A 15,000-nucleotide genomic window follows, 5' to 3' on the forward strand; every position below is an offset into this window, starting at 1 on the left:
CGCTAGAATTTTACAAAAAGGTCGGTCCTGACAGAGTTAAAGTGGACGCAGGGACGCAGTGCTGTTCTGGCTTTGGTGTGATGTTTGACTGTACTAAACAGGATGCAGTACACTACCTGCCATATTTGTTTGTTTCCCTTAATCCTGTGGCAGCTAAGGGTCAGTAGGGCAGATCCAGGCAGCTTAGCGTGAGTCCATGTGAACCTTCCCTCCTGCTCAGCTGCCTGGTGAACATGTAGCTGCCGCACTGTTTCACCACAGGCAGGTGTGCATAAGTTTCTTTCTCTGGAATTTGGAGGATGTTTCACTATTCCTTGCATAACATGGTAAGAACTCTCTCTCTCTCTCTCGCTCCCTTACTTCCCAGCTATGGTACAGATTCTTGGAAGAAAGTTCATAGACATACTGCCACATATAAAAAGTGCCCTCGATTGGTTTTGGTTGCTTGTTGTTGTGCTCAGGGCTCTCAGACATTAGCGGTGATGTGGTGTTTTCCATCTTTGGGCTGTGCTGTTTGTTTATTAGAGCCATGTGCTATGCAGGATGTGTTGTGCTGGAATAGCATTACCCTGATCGTATGCAGCAGTGTGACACACACACACACACACACCCGTGCACGTCGTTTATGACACACATGCAGGTACCTTCATCGTTTGGACGACAACAGGCAGGTCAGATGTGTATGATTTGGGTTAATTCATTTCTTAATGACTCTTACACCCTTGACCTTTGCTGCAGAAGACAGCAATAAACAAATGAGTCTGAGAGAGAGAGAGAGAGAGAGAGAGAGGATTCATCAAATGAAGTGGAAGTTGTCTGTGAATATACAGACAGGCTGTGCGCTACATTCGGAAGCCTGCGCCGTGTTATGAACCTCCAGTTTGGAAGGCTCTTTGACCCATGGTTAGAGAGTGGGGCTGACCATCAGGGGGCTCTGACATGTGTAGTTAGTGGAGCAGAGTACTCGAGTGTGGGGTGTGTTAGTTGTGTTTTTTGTGGTTTTTTTTCACGTTTCCAGCAAATATATCTGTTCCCATCCTGCATCAATCAGTCTCTTTCTCTCTTTAGGCAAGGAAAAACCCTCCTGATTCACTATGGGTTTGAAAGGCAAATTTAGATTTAAAAAACAAAACTTCAGGCCACAAAATGCTACCCTTACTGGTTCTAAATGAAAGCAGATAGGTGCACTGTTTGCTTGAACTATTCCTTTAAGTTAACCCTGATTTCAGGCTCCTGAGTGAAGTGATTGAGTATGGCCTTGGCTTGGTTGGTGTGCACTGATTCCCCACACATGACAGTCGTGGGCATATTTGCTGTCTTGCCCTTAACTGTAATAAGGCGGGTGGATTCAGAGGAGGTGATTCCGTTCATGTCTTTTACTAATTTATGGACCAAAAGCGTTTCCACCTGTTCCTCTCCCTGTTTCTTTCACCCCCCCATCTCTCTCTGACTCTCTCCCCCTCTTTCTCCTCCCTGTGTCTCTCTCTCTGACTCTCTCCCCCTCTTTCTCCTCCCTGTGTCTCTCTCTCTGACTCTCTCCCCCTCTTTCTCCCCTGTGTCTCTCTCTCTGATTGTCTCTCCCCTCTTTCTCCTCCGTGTCTCTCTCTCTCTGACTGTCTCTCCCCCTCTTTCTCCTCCCTGTGTCTCTCTCTCTCTCTCTCTGACTGTCTCCCCCTCTTTCTCCCCTGTCTCTCTCTGACTGTCTCTCCCCTCTTTCTCCTCCGTGTCTCTCTCTGACTCTCTCCCCTCTTTCTCCTCCCTGTGTCTCTCTCTCTGACTCTCTCCCCCTCTTTCTCCCCTGTGTCTCTCTCTCTGATTGTCTCTCCCCTCTTTCTCCTCCGTGTCTCTCTCTCTGACTCTCTCCCCCTCTTTCTCCTCCCTGTGTCTCTCTCTCTCTGACTGTCTCTCCCCCTCTTTCTCCCCTGTGTCTCTCTCTCTGATTGTCTCTCCCCCTCTTTCTCCTCCCTGTCTCTCTCTCTCTCTCTCTCTCTCTCTCTCTCTGACTCTCTCCCCCTCTTTCTCCTCCGTGTCTCTCTCTCTGACTCTCTCCCACTCTTTCTCCTCCCTGTGTCTCTCTCTTTCTCTGACTCTCTCCCCCTCTTTCTCCTCCCTGTCTCTCTCTGACTCTCTCCCCCTCTTTCTCCCCTGTCTCTCTCTGACTGTCTCTCCCCTCTTTCTCCTCCGTGTCTCTCTCTGACTCTCTCCCCTCTTTCTCCTCCCTGTGTCTCTCTCTCTGACTCTCTCCCACTCTTTCTTCTCCCTGTGTCTCTCTCTGACTGTCTCGCCCCCTCTTTCTCCTCCCCGTGTCTCTCTCTTTCTCTGACTCTCTCCCCTCTTTCTCCTCCCCGTGTCTCTCTCTTTCTCTGACTCTCTCCCCCTCTTTCTCCTCCCTGTCTCTCTCTGACTCTCTCCCCCTCTTTCTCCCCTGTCTCTCTCTGACTGTCTCTCCCCTCTTTCTCCTCCGTGTCTCTCTCTGACTCTCTCCCCTCTTTCTCCTCCCTGTGTCTCTCTCTCTGACTCTCTCCCACTCTTTCTTCTCCCTGTGTCTCTCTCTGACTGTCTCGCCCCCTCTTTCTCCTCCCCGTGTCTCTCTCTTTCTCTGACTCTCTCCCCTCTTTCTCCTCCCCGTGTCTCTCTCTTTCTCTGACTCTCTCCCCCTCTTTCTCCTCCCTGTGTCTCTCTCTCTCTCTCTGACTGTCTCTCCCCCTCTTTCTCCCCTGTCTCTCTCTGACTGTCTCTCCCACTCTTTCTTCTCCCCGTGTCTCTCTCTGACTGTCTCGCCCCCTCTTTCTCCTCCCCGTGTCTCTCTCTTTCTCTGACTGTCTCTCCCCCTCTTTCTCCTCCCTGTCTCTCTCTGACTCTCTCCCCCTCTTTCTCCCCTGTCTCTCTCTGACTGTCTCTCCCCTCTTTCTCCTCCGTGTCTCTCTCTGACTCTCTCCCACTCTTTCTTCTCCCTGTGTCTCTCTCTGACTGTCTCGCCCCCTCTTTCTCCTCCCCGTGTCTCTCTCTTTCTCTGACTGTCTCACCCCCTCTTTCTCCTCCCTGTGTCTCTCTTTCTCTGACTGTCTCTCCCACTCTTTCTCCTCCCTGTGTCTCTTTCTCTAACTGTCTCTCCCACTCTTTCTCCTCCCTATGTCTCTCTCTCTGACTCTCTCCCACTCTTTCTCCTCCCTGTCTCTCTCTGACTCTCTCCCCCTCTTTCTCCCCTGTCTCTCTCTGACTGTCTCTCCCCTCTTTCTCCTCCGTGTCTCTCTCTCTGACTCTCTCCCACTCTTTCTCCTCCCTGTGTCTCTCTCTCTGACGGTCTCGCCCCCTCTTTCTCCTCCCTGTGTCTCTCTCTTTCTCTGACTCTCTCCCACTCTTTCTCCTCCCTGTGTCTCTCTTTCTCTGACTGTCTCTCCCACTCTTTCTCCTCCCCGTCTCTCTCTCTTTCTCTGACTGTCTCTCCCCCTCTTTCTCCTCCCTGTGTCTCTCTCTCTCTCTCTGACTGTCTCTCCCCCTCTTTCTCCCCTGTCTCTCTCTGACTGTCTCTCCCCTCTTTCTCCTCCGTGTCTCTCTCTGACTCTCTCCCCTCTTTCTCTTCCCTGTGTCTCTCTCTGACTCTCTCCCCCTCTTTCTCCCCTGTGTCTCTCTCTCTGATTGTCTCTCCCCCTCTTTCTCCTCCCTGTGTCTCTCTCTCTCTCTCTCTCTGACTGTCTCTCCCCCTCTTTCTCCCCTGTGTCTCTCTCTCTGACTGTCTCTCCCCTCTTTCTCCTCCGTGTCTCTCTCTGACTCTCTCCCCTCTTTCTCCTCCCCGTGTCTCTCTCTTTCTCTGACTGTCTCTCCCCCTCTTTCTCCTCCCTGTGTCTCTCTCTCTCTCTCTCTGACTGTCTCTCCCCCTCTTTCTCCCCTGTCTCTCTCTGACTGTCTCTCCCACTCTTTCTTCTCCCTGTGTCTCTCTCTGACTGTCTCGCCCCCTTTCTCCTCCCCGTGTCTCTCTCTTTCTCTGACTGTCTCTCCCCCTCTTTCTCCTCCCTGTCTCTCTCTGACTCTCTCCCCCTCTTTCTCCCCTGTCTCTCTCTGACTGTCTCTCCCCTCTTTCTCCTCCGTGTCTCTTTGACTCTCTCCCACTCTTTCTTCTCCCTGTGTCTCTCTCTGACTGTCTCTCCCCCTCTTTCTTCTCCCTGTGTCTCTCTCTCTCTCTCTCTCTCTCTCCCACTCTTTCTCCTCCCTGTCTCTCTCTTTCTCTGACTGTCTCTCCCCTTCTTTCTCCTCCCTGTGTGTCTCACTCTGACTCTTTCTGCTCCATCTCCCCTGGGGCTGTGTTTGTCTGCGGTCAGTGTGAGGCTGCAGTGGGCAGCAGTAATCCCCCCTCACACACACTACAGCTGCGACAGCCACACCGCTGCTGCGCTGTACTGTATGATAGTGCTTCACACAGCCAACATTTTCTCTGTTGCTACCCAGGCCTGCACAGGAGAGAACGAGACACCGCTTATGTTCACTGCTATTAAAATAATTTGTAAAGTGTTTTTGACACATCATGTAGACATATTTAAATTTAGTTTAATTAGAATGATTTTATTTTTATTTATTATTAAACTAATTTGTTTATTCCTGCTTTGAGCCCTCTGCTGCCAGGATAGACTCTGCACCCCACCCACCATTTTATTTATTAATAAATAAAATGAATTATTTATTTACTTATTTATTTGGGCTTTTTTCTTTTTTGGCCGCATGCGTCACTGAACGCATCATTTCTGGCCGTTCTTGAGCGACAGCTGAAATGTTCTGTCCCTATATAATCCTGTATTTCTTTCCTGATGAAATTCTTTACAAGGTGAAGCGCATCTTGAAGTTCGGGCCAGTATGAAGCTCTGTGGGTGCTGGAGCACTGAGGCATCCTTGTTTCGTTCACGTTGTGTTGTGGGTGTATAATGCGGCCATGTACCTCACACTAGTAGCTGTGGCACCAGCCAGGGAGCTGTGGCTGTGTTTGTCCACAGAGGCCCATTCCAGTTGGGAGAGGAACCTGGACACCAGAGGATGAGGTGCTGCGGAACCTGTCCACTCTCATTAGCACCGATGGCTCTGCACTTCTCTCTCTCTCTCTCTCTCTCTCTCTCTCTCTCTCTCTCGCTTTCTCTCTGCATCTCTCTATTTACGAGCATAAACATCGGAAAGCAGAACTTTAGGGCTAAAGTACTGATCCGAGAATTCAGTAGCAGTAGTGCAACGCAGTGCTGCCGTATCGATGTTTGGAGAATAGGCCTAAGTCCAGACCACCTCACTAACACTGCAGTTGCCAAGTGCTGGAGCACTGGCAGGGTGGGGCACGGTGCACTGGGAGGTGTCTCTGCACTGTGGCTGCAGGTTAACACAGTGTTGCCATGGTTAACACAGTGTTGCCATGGTAACCCAACAACCTTTCTGGAAGTGCATTTTAAAAAAAATATTATTTTACTTTTTACATGTTTATTTTCGAATCAGTAAAAATACTCCAGGGACCTGCTGCTATGGACCTGCTTTGAGGCTTTTGTTCTGAGTGGGATTTCAGCTAAAACAGCCATCTCCAGAAGGGCACAGTGGAGTCTTCTCATCTTCTTCAATATTCATTTCCAACAGATGTGTTAAGTCTTTCTAGAGGGAGATTGTTGTCATTGGAGTTAATTATCAAGCTTCAGTGTTTACTAGTAGTAAAGGATTTCATGACCCCCCCCATGGGCTCTGCTTAATCTTACACAACACCCAGCCTCAAATCTCCCTCTGAAATACCTCACAGGACAGCATGAGTCAACATGAATGGAGGGACAGAGTAGCTCTGGGAGGATGAGCTCACGAAACCAGCATCTGAAAACTGACATGACTCTCGCGTTTGGATGAGGAAGCAGAACGTACTGCTGACTCGTACAGAGCCTTTCCTTCTCTTGAGACAGTGACTCAATGTGAAGGAATGAATTCTATATCTGTAAACCCTACTCTTTGAATACACTATGAACAGAACAATGACATGACCTCTGTGTTGAACTGAACCTTTCTGCAAACCTTTACATTTACATTTTACAGCATTTAGCTTACAAAACTGCAAACTGCAGCATACTGTAAGAAACTTACAATACTTCTAATATTTATTATAGTCCGTGTCACTGAGCAGAGAGATTAATAAGATTAACAGTGATGCAGTGATACTGCACATTCTTAATGTACATTTATACATACATCTGAAACTCTGTGAAGCTGTAGGACAGATATTGGCGCATACTCACAATAGCAGGAGCACATTTTGTTGTACTGCACACTTACAATAATAAGGTTGAATTGACTTTAATGAAAGACTTGAATTTTGTTAACTTGTATCTCATGCACCCCTCCCCATGCGCTCCCGGTTTCTGGGATGGACTCTGGTGACCACCTCCCCCCACTGCTCTACACCTTGGGATTCCCTGTGGTCAGGAAACAGACAAAGGTAGGACCGTGCTCCTCGTCTTCATCTGCAACACGCCGGCCCGCACACGGCATTACGCTCCCGGCCGACTTTTAACAAGGGCGCCGGGCGCAGTCGGGTGGATTCCCTGCCGATGCATGTGTGATTCGGTATTCACCAGCGTCTGTAGGTGTGTCTCGGCAGGGAAGCTGGACTCCAGCCCTCCAGGAAAGAAGTTGCCCTCCCCTCTTCTGGCTGTGTCTGCTAGTAGCAACAATAAATACCTTGTTCCTTCATAATGCTAAGAACCATCCATCAGTGTCTAATATTGTGACGTTGCAAGACGTTTCACTGAAGTGTCATAGGACTCACGCAGTCAACTCATCAGGCACCCAGCAGTCTCAGCGTCTCGGTGGTAATGATAAAGGTATCAAAGTTATTCTTTTTTTATGGCACCCATAAAGAAGCTGCCCTGACCGCTGGACTCCAAATTATGTCGGATGGTTTCTGCGCTTTCCTGAAATGTTTTTTCAAGTAAAAAAAAAAAAGAAAACAGAAAAGTATTTTAAGATCAAAAAGGAAGTATTTTAGGAACAAGTGCTTCTGCTGCTGCTGCTGCTGCTGCTGCTGCTGCTGCTTCCTGTGGGGTGGGGTGGGGGCGTCTGTGTGAATGGGTCGCGTCCCGGAGACCTTGTGAAGCTGCCACAAAGCGCCACAATGTGTGAAAGGGTGAGCAGACACAGTGGGCCAGTGTTGGCGTGTTCAAAGCGCCATTGTTGGAACACATCCCCCACATCTCTCTCTCTCTCTCTCTCCGTCTGTCTGTCTCATACACACGCTCACACACACTGGCTCAGGCCTTGGCAGCCAGGGGCACTGCAGTAGGGCTCCAGCAGTAACGATGAGCAGCAGGTTCGGGCCGAGGAAGCTGATAAGCCAGATTTGTACTGTTTACACGTGCCAGCATCGGCGTTGCAGATGTGACGTTGAAGCGGTCGTGTAAGCAGCACATCGCATTATGCTCCTCTGTTCTAAAAGCTCAAGCATTAGATAACTGCCGGTAACAAGGGGAGGAGAAAGAGCCAAGCTGAGTGGAAGGCAGTTCCTGTGTGCTGTGTGCTCTTTCCCTGCTGCGACACACACGTCCCGGCTTACGGAGTGCCGGCCATTGGCAGATAGGCAGATGAGGCAGGTGTGTTAGTCACTAAGGATCTGTCCAGTCCCTGTGCAGAAATAGTGATTTTGAGGAATGTCTGCTCTAACAGTTGTGTATTTCCGGTGTTACTGGGCATCACTGCTAGCGGTGTGCCTGAAAGGCTGATCTCAGAAGCTAATCAGCTACTGGACTGAGAAGGGCCGTCCTGCCCAGAGGAAAGATTTCCTCTCAGCGGCAGGGAGTCTGATTAGCAGAAGATAAGACGGAAGTTAGGACAGCGGTGGGATGGAAAAGTTTGACATGGCCTGCCCTTCATCCTTCAGGTGCTCTCTCCATGCACCTGGATCTCCAAAGAAGAGAGATTTCATTAGTGTCTGTTGTCATACAGCTTGCATATTACTAAATGAAAGTTAATGCAGGCAATGTAGCATTAGCTCTACTGAGCGAAAATGTTTCCAATCTTTCCCAAGTGCACTTAGACTGTTGTCCCTCCTGAAGGGCTTGTTAATGAGCAGAGTCAGGTGTTCAGGGAGCAGACTAAACATGCAGCTGTGCAGGGCACCTTGCCCCTGCTAGTGTTAAATCATCATTAACACCACCAGCATTTCAGGTTAAAATTCCAAGTTCAGGTTATTGTTTAAATCCCTAATCCTACTTTTTAGAGCTAACCTTTTTGGCCATTGTGACCATATTTGCACAGGGTCTGAAATGCAGGCAGGTGATCGACCTTTTACACTCACACATGCACTCACACACACACACACACACACGCGCACACACACACACACACACACACACAGAGGCAGAGCTAGCTTTAGATGTGCTGGTTGAAGCAGGATAGAATCCCAGACTGCTCGACCAGGCTTGTTGCTCTGGAGACGATTGTCATCAAAAGCCGGAATTTCATACTGCCTTTCCCAGATTTATGTATTCCATTAACACGCCATCCCAGACGGCCTGGGCTTCCATAGAGATGGCTGTTGCTTCGCTCACTAGCTCTGCCATAGTTCTCCATAGTGCTTGAACTTCAGTCCTGAACCTCCCATTCTGGCTGTTTTTAAATTTTACCAAGAGAGCAGGAAACATGTTGATAAAGCAATGTGCCACCAGTTTAGTCACAGTTTAATATGCCCCTAATACATACATGCTAACGACACTGAAAGCAGTATATATTACAATATTGCAGTATTGAATTACATGTCACAGTGTTATAACATGCTAATTGACCCACATGGCATTTCATTTGCTGACAGACCATGTTCCTTAGGGTTTTATCCTCCTGTAATCTGAAATATTTATGATTATGCAGTGTGTGGCTCTGTGTATTGCCCTTCTGTGGTTTCTGTCATGTTTTTGTGCCTGTTTGGAGATAATTAATAGTTGAATTGAATTGGCCTGATTAAAAACACAGACAGCCAGACCACTTTGAATGAGGTAATGTTGCTAAGGGGCACCCCTGTGATTATTGGCAGTGATGAGTTCGATGGGGCTCAGTGATGAGTTAGACAGGGCACAGTGATTACCGGGAGCAATGCGTTCCACAGGGAGATGTGATGAGCAGAACGTCTTCCTGAGCCTTCGCCGTCATTCTGTGGTCTGATGGTCAGGATTTATTGCAAGTACCATCTCGCAGCCGTCTGGCATCAAACGACGTGGTTATGTCTTGTTGTGCTTCAGAGCCACAGGCCTGAAAAGAATGTTAGGACAATGTTAGCAACATGTTAGCCCAACGCTGGTCGAACGTTAATGAAAATATGTGTGAACATGCCCTTGTTTGCATTCCTTTCTCTGCCTGCAGGTGTTTGCCTTTGACCACTGTTTTTGGTCTATGGATGAGTCCAATGTCCCAAAATACGCAGGTGAGTCACTCTTTAGCATGCTCCGACAGCTCTCTCTCTCAATCACACACACACACACACACACACACACACACACACACACGTACAGCCACTTTCTCACCTGCGTGGGAGGTGAAGGTGCATACAGATGATAATTACTTCTCGTATGGGGTTTAAACGCAAAGCCCTAAATGAGCATTTTCCCCAAAGCCCTTCTGCTCTACTGTGCTTTACTGTTTGAACATAGCAGGAAGACACTAGCACTGTGCCCCCTCACCTCCGCAGGCCGAACCAGGAACATTGCTGTTTTGTTAGTATTGTGATGACTTTTCTGATTTGATATGATTGGTTTCTCAGATCCTGTGTGATCAGTGGCACGTGTGTGTGTGTGTGTGTGTGTGTGTGTGTGTGTGTGTGTGTGTGTGTGTGTGTGTGTGTGTGTGTGTGAGTGTGTGAGTGTGAGTGTGTGAGTGTGAGTGTGTGAGTGTGAGTGTGTGAGTGTGAGTGTGTGAGTGTGAGTGTGTGAGTTTGTGAGTGTGTGAGTTTGTGAGTGTGTGAGTTTGTGAGTGTGTGTGTGTGTGTGTGTGTGTGTGTGTGTGTGTGTGTGAGTGTGTGTGAGTGTGTGTGAGTGTGTGTGAGTGTGTGTGTGTGTGTGTGTGTGTGTGTGTGTGTGTGTGTGTGGGGTGCTCATCACTGAAGTCAGCTACAGTGCTGAACAATAGATTTTAAACCCAAAAAGCTCAGATCCTGTAGAAAGTGCACTTGTACTTTTTCACTCAGTGTTTCTGCTGGCTTTTCCCCATGTGCTATGACAGTTTACATCTCTCTTGCACAGCAGCAGGATGTGTGTGTGTCTCTCTCTCTCTCTCTCTCTCTCTCTCTCTCTCTCTCTGTGTGTGTGTGTGTGTGTGTGTGTGTGTGGATCTGCTCATGTGCATATGTGTTTTGCTTTTTGTGGTGACCAGATGTCCCCATGATTGCAGAAGTCATGTGTGTGCACGCGATTGGGTGTGTAGGATTGTGTGCATGCGATTGGGTGTGTAGGATTGTGTGCTTGTGTGCACACACGTCTTTGCCGTTAGGGTGCAGAACTGGGTGTGTGTGTGGGTGTGTGTGTGTGCAAGTGTGTGGGTGTGTGTGTGTGCAAGTGTGTGGGTGTGTGTGTGTGTGCAAGTGTGTGGGTGTGCGAGTGTGTGTGTGCGCGCGACTGTATGTGTGTGTGTGTATGCGCGCGAGTGTATGTGTGGGTGTGGGTGTGTGCGTGTGCAGGTGTGTGTGCGAGTGTGTGGGGGTGTGTGTGTGAGTGTGTGGGGGTGTGTGTGTAAGTGTGTGGGGGTGTGCATGTGCAGGTGTGTGCGAGTGTGTGGGGGTGTGTGTGTGTATGTGCGAGAATGTGTGTGTATGATGTGTGTGAGAGTGTGCGCGTGTGTGTGTGAGTGTGCGCGTGTGTGTGGGTGTGGTGTGGGTGAGTGTGTGGGTGTGGTGTGTGAGAGTGTGTGGGGGTGTGTGTGGGTGTGGTGTGTGAGAGTGTGCGCGTGTGTGTGGGTGTGGTGTGGGTGAGTGTGTGGGTGTGGTGTGGGTGTGTGTGTGTGGGTGTGTGGGGGTGGGTGTGGTGTGGGTGAGTGTGTGTGTGAGAGTGTGCGCGTGTGTGTGGGTGTGGTGTGGGTGAGTGTGTGGGGGTGTGTGTGTGAGTGTGTGTGAGTGTGTGTGGGTGTGGTGTGGGTGTGGTGTGGGTGAGTGTGTGGGGGTGTGTGTGGGTGTGGTGTGGGTGAGTGTGTGGGGGGGTGTGTGGGTGTGGTGTGGGTGGTCCTAAAAATCAGCTCTGATCTTCCTCTGTGGTGAAGAAGGCACCAACCTCAGAAAGTCCTCAACAAAAACTCTCCTTCTTTCTTTAATTTTTTATTTTCTTCTTTCCTTCTTTCTTTTCGTACTGATTTGCTTGGGGGACTTTGAGAGCTCCTTTTAAAGGAATGGAAGTGAACCAGATTGAAATCTTTTATGCTGTGGTGTTTGTCTTTGACGTGATGTAATTGGACGTTGTGTTTGGATGCACACATAACTCAGTAAACTGGAGAGCTGATTGGCTGGCTGCGACTCTGCTCGAACTGCAGCCCTGTTTTGATGTGCGTTCTTTACTTGTGTCTGCCATGTCTTTTTGCTTTGCAGGTCAGGAGGTCGTGTTCAAGTGCCTCGGGGAGGGGATACTTGAAAATGCATTTCAAGGATACAATGCCTGCATTTTTGCCTATGGACAAACAGGTACCTTCCTGAAAACAAATAATTTCATTACATTTTCATAAATTTTTCATGTGACATTTTCTCTCTTGTGATCATACTGTCAGTTTTAGACATGTTTTGCCACACAGATGACATGTCCAATCTGTGGTATCCGATCTTCCCAGCAAAGGCAAGAACTATGAAATATTCCAGCAACCTAGAGTCACAGTTACAGTTCATGACTGTAGGGATTCCAAGCCACTGGTTTAAGGTTAAGGTCATAGTTAGGATGAAAGTTGGGGTTAAGGTTACGGTTAAGGTTGGAGTTAAGGTTGGGGTTAAGGTTAAGGTTAGGGTTAGGATAAGGGTTAAGTTAAGGGTTAAGTTAAAGTTAAGGTTAGGGTTAAGGTTGATGTTAAGGTTGGGGTTAGGGTTAAGGTTGGGGTTAAGGTTGGGGTTAGAGTTAAGGTTAAGGTTGGAGTTAAGGTTAAGGTTGGGGTTGATGTTAAGGTTGGGGTTAGGGTTAAGGTTGGGGTTAGGGTTAAGGTTGGGGTTAGGGTTAAGGTGGGGGTTAGGGTTAAGGCTAAGGTTAGGGTTAAGGTTTATGTTAAGGTTGGGGTTAGGGTTAAGGTTGGGGTTAAGGTTGGGGTTGGAGTTGGAGTTAAGGTTAAGGTTGGGGTTAAGGTTAAGGTTAGGGTTAAGGTTGGGGTTAGGGTTAAGGTTGGGGTTAGGGTTAAGGTTGGGGTTGGGGATAAGGTTGGGGTTAAGGTTAAGGTTAGGGTTAAGGTTGGGGTTAGGGTTAAGGTTGGGGTTAAGGTTGGGGTTAAGGTAAGGGTTAAGGTTGGGGTTAAGGTTAAGGTTAGGGTTAAGGTTAAGGTTAGGGTTACGGTTAGGGTTAATCTTTGGAGACGTATTTGAGCATCTGCTGGTCTCGTTGTAGTCGGTACTGGCAGGTCGACGAACAGGAAGCTGCTGTTTTCCCATCGCTCTGCTGAATCGCTTATGCTGCCACACACGCACACAGATACACATGTGCACGCACACACCCTCAGAAAAGAGCAACTCCTTTGTCACCATGTTTCCTGGATCATGACCCATGCTGTCATTAAAGGACAGCACAGACTCTGTGTGGGTGTGGGCCCGTTCCCACTCGGTAAATGTACTTTTATTAATGAACACAAACTTTTGTTGTGTGTGTTTATGTATATGCACACTGGGTGTGGGCATGGGTGGGTCTGTGTGTGTGCATGTGTTCTCTCAGGCTCTGGGAAATCCTACTCCATGATGGGCAGTGGCGATCAGCCTGGCCTTATTCCGCGCCTCTGCTGCTCCCTGTTTGAGCGCGTTGGCCAGGAGGAGGGTGATGCACACTCCTTCAAGGTGGAGGTCTCCTACATGGAGATCTACAACGAGAAGGTCCGTGACCTCCTGGACCCAAAAGGGTATGTATGTGCGTGCAACACCACCTCACCCTGCCCTGCGTGTTTTGGTGCAATGTTTCACATGCTGGAATATCTCATCACCACACGTTTTAGTGTCACCTACAAATTTGCCTTAGTTTAACAACTCATTAACAAGCCTTTTGGTAATCTAAAAGTGAGTGTGTTTAGCAGGGAGAATGCTAAAATACATAGTGCTCAAGTGCACTCAATTGTACCTGCTCAGTCACTGCATAGGTGAAGTGTGAATTGCATGTGTAGAAAATTAGAAATGTAGGATGTGGTTGTCCTGCTGTGGGCCTATTCAACCAGTACTCCCACATTGCACCGTCCTGGTCCTGGAGTATTCCCACACTGCATCATCCTGGTCCTGCACTAATCCCACACTGCACCATACTGATCCTGGAGGACTCCCACACTGTATCATTCTAGTCCTGCTGTGCTTCGCCCTGCAGCTTTCACTGTTTCAGCCTGCTTGGCTTGCCCATGTAAACTTTAGGAAAGCCTGTGTAACTAGCAGCCCTGTTGGTGCAGGAGTGGTGGGGAAGCAGAGCAGACCCACCGTGCAGTGCAGGACAGACCCACCGTGCAGTGCAGGACAGACCCACCATGCAGTGCAGGACAGACCCACCGTGCAATGCAGGACAGACCCACCGTGCAGTGCAGGACAGACCCACCGTGCAGTGCAGGACAGATACATTGTACACTGCAGGGCAGACCCACCGTGCAGTGCAGGACAGACCCACCATGCAATGCAGGACAGACCCACCATGCAGTGCAGGACAGACCCACCATGCAGTGCAGGACAGACCCACCATGCAGTGCAGGACAGACCCACCATGCAGTGCAGGACAGATACATTGTACACTGCAGGGCAGACCCACCGTGCAGTGCAGGACAGACCCACCATGCAGTGCAGGACAGACCCACCGTGCAGTGCAGGACAGATACATTGTACACTGCAGGGCAGACCGAAAGCTTCCTGAACGCTTTCTAATTATCAGGCCTGAGCGCTGCAGTATCAAATGAGATATGAAACATTTTCTTGGGATTATTTTGCACCAGTCTGTTTCATTTGCGCCTGTCAGGAGAGTATTTGTTTTGGCAGGGGAAAGCATGGACAGCAGGGTTGCCTGTATTTTCCGTTCTTCTCAGAGCTGGAGTGCTGATCTATAACCTGCTCTTCTTGCCCATTAAACTGCTAGCGTAAGGATGTGAAAAGGCCAAAACTGATCCAGAGTCAGTACTTTGCGAGGCTATCCCTGCGGCACTGTAGGGAGGGATGTAGGGCTAGATTTTAACTTGATAGTGCCAAGGCCGTGAGGTTCAGAGCACTCCTGAGGGAGAGGCTAACATCCACCACTGTAGCTCTGAGGCTTCCGGAGCACTCAGTCCTGCTGTGTGTGTGTGTGTGTGTATGTATTTGTGTTTGGGTTTGTGAGTGTATGAGAGTCCTCTCTGCTTTAACACAGCCATTTCACCCTCATGAAGGGCTTGTTAATGAGGCAAAGAGTTCAGCCTATTATGGGCGTGAAAGCTGTAACGTGCAGAGTGGTGTTACTGTAGGGCGGGGCTTAGAGAGGCACTCCCAGATCACCACAGTGAGCAGTATTGCAGAGCAGTTATTTTTTGATGAGAGCTATTTTTTGAAAGCCTAATGTGTTAGTCAAATCAGTTTTTTTAAAAATTTGATAGTGATCAAATAACCAAAAAATGTGCTTATCATGCCATTTTGCATCACACATGATGTCCCTGTCATCCGCTGTATGCCTCCATGTAAGAGTCCTCTGATGCTCAATGGCCCCCTCTCTGAAGCTCGGGCTGTGTTTGTGTTTGTGTGTGTGTGTGTGTGTGTGTGTGTGTGCGTGTGCGTGCTTGTATGTTGTAGTTTGGAGCTCTGTCTTGGTCACCCCTGTCGGTATTTTGAAAGTGTGTGTGTGTGTATGT

At 48.8% G+C, this 15,000-nt stretch overlaps 1 protein-coding gene across 3 annotated transcripts in view; it reads left to right on the top strand.

The window, feature by feature from the left end:
- The window catches only part of kif13a (kinesin family member 13A), a 56,815-nt gene that overhangs the window by 10,801 nt on the left and 31,014 nt on the right, over window positions 1–15,000 (top strand). For all 3 annotated transcript variants that reach the window (XM_035525878.1, XM_035525876.1, XM_035525877.1), the window contains exons 3-6: window positions 6,433–6,445; window positions 9,358–9,418; window positions 11,564–11,656; window positions 12,876–13,056. In XM_035525878.1, coding sequence (XP_035381771.1) covers window positions 6,433–6,445; window positions 9,358–9,418; window positions 11,564–11,656; window positions 12,876–13,056 — 348 coding nt within the window. The remainder of the gene's footprint in view (window positions 1–6,432; window positions 6,446–9,357; window positions 9,419–11,563; window positions 11,657–12,875; window positions 13,057–15,000) is intronic.

Source organism: Electrophorus electricus, chromosome 5 (genome assembly GCF_013358815.1).
Source record: "Electrophorus electricus isolate fEleEle1 chromosome 5, fEleEle1.pri, whole genome shotgun sequence".
NCBI classification, from domain to species: domain Eukaryota; kingdom Metazoa; phylum Chordata; class Actinopteri; order Gymnotiformes; family Gymnotidae; genus Electrophorus; species Electrophorus electricus.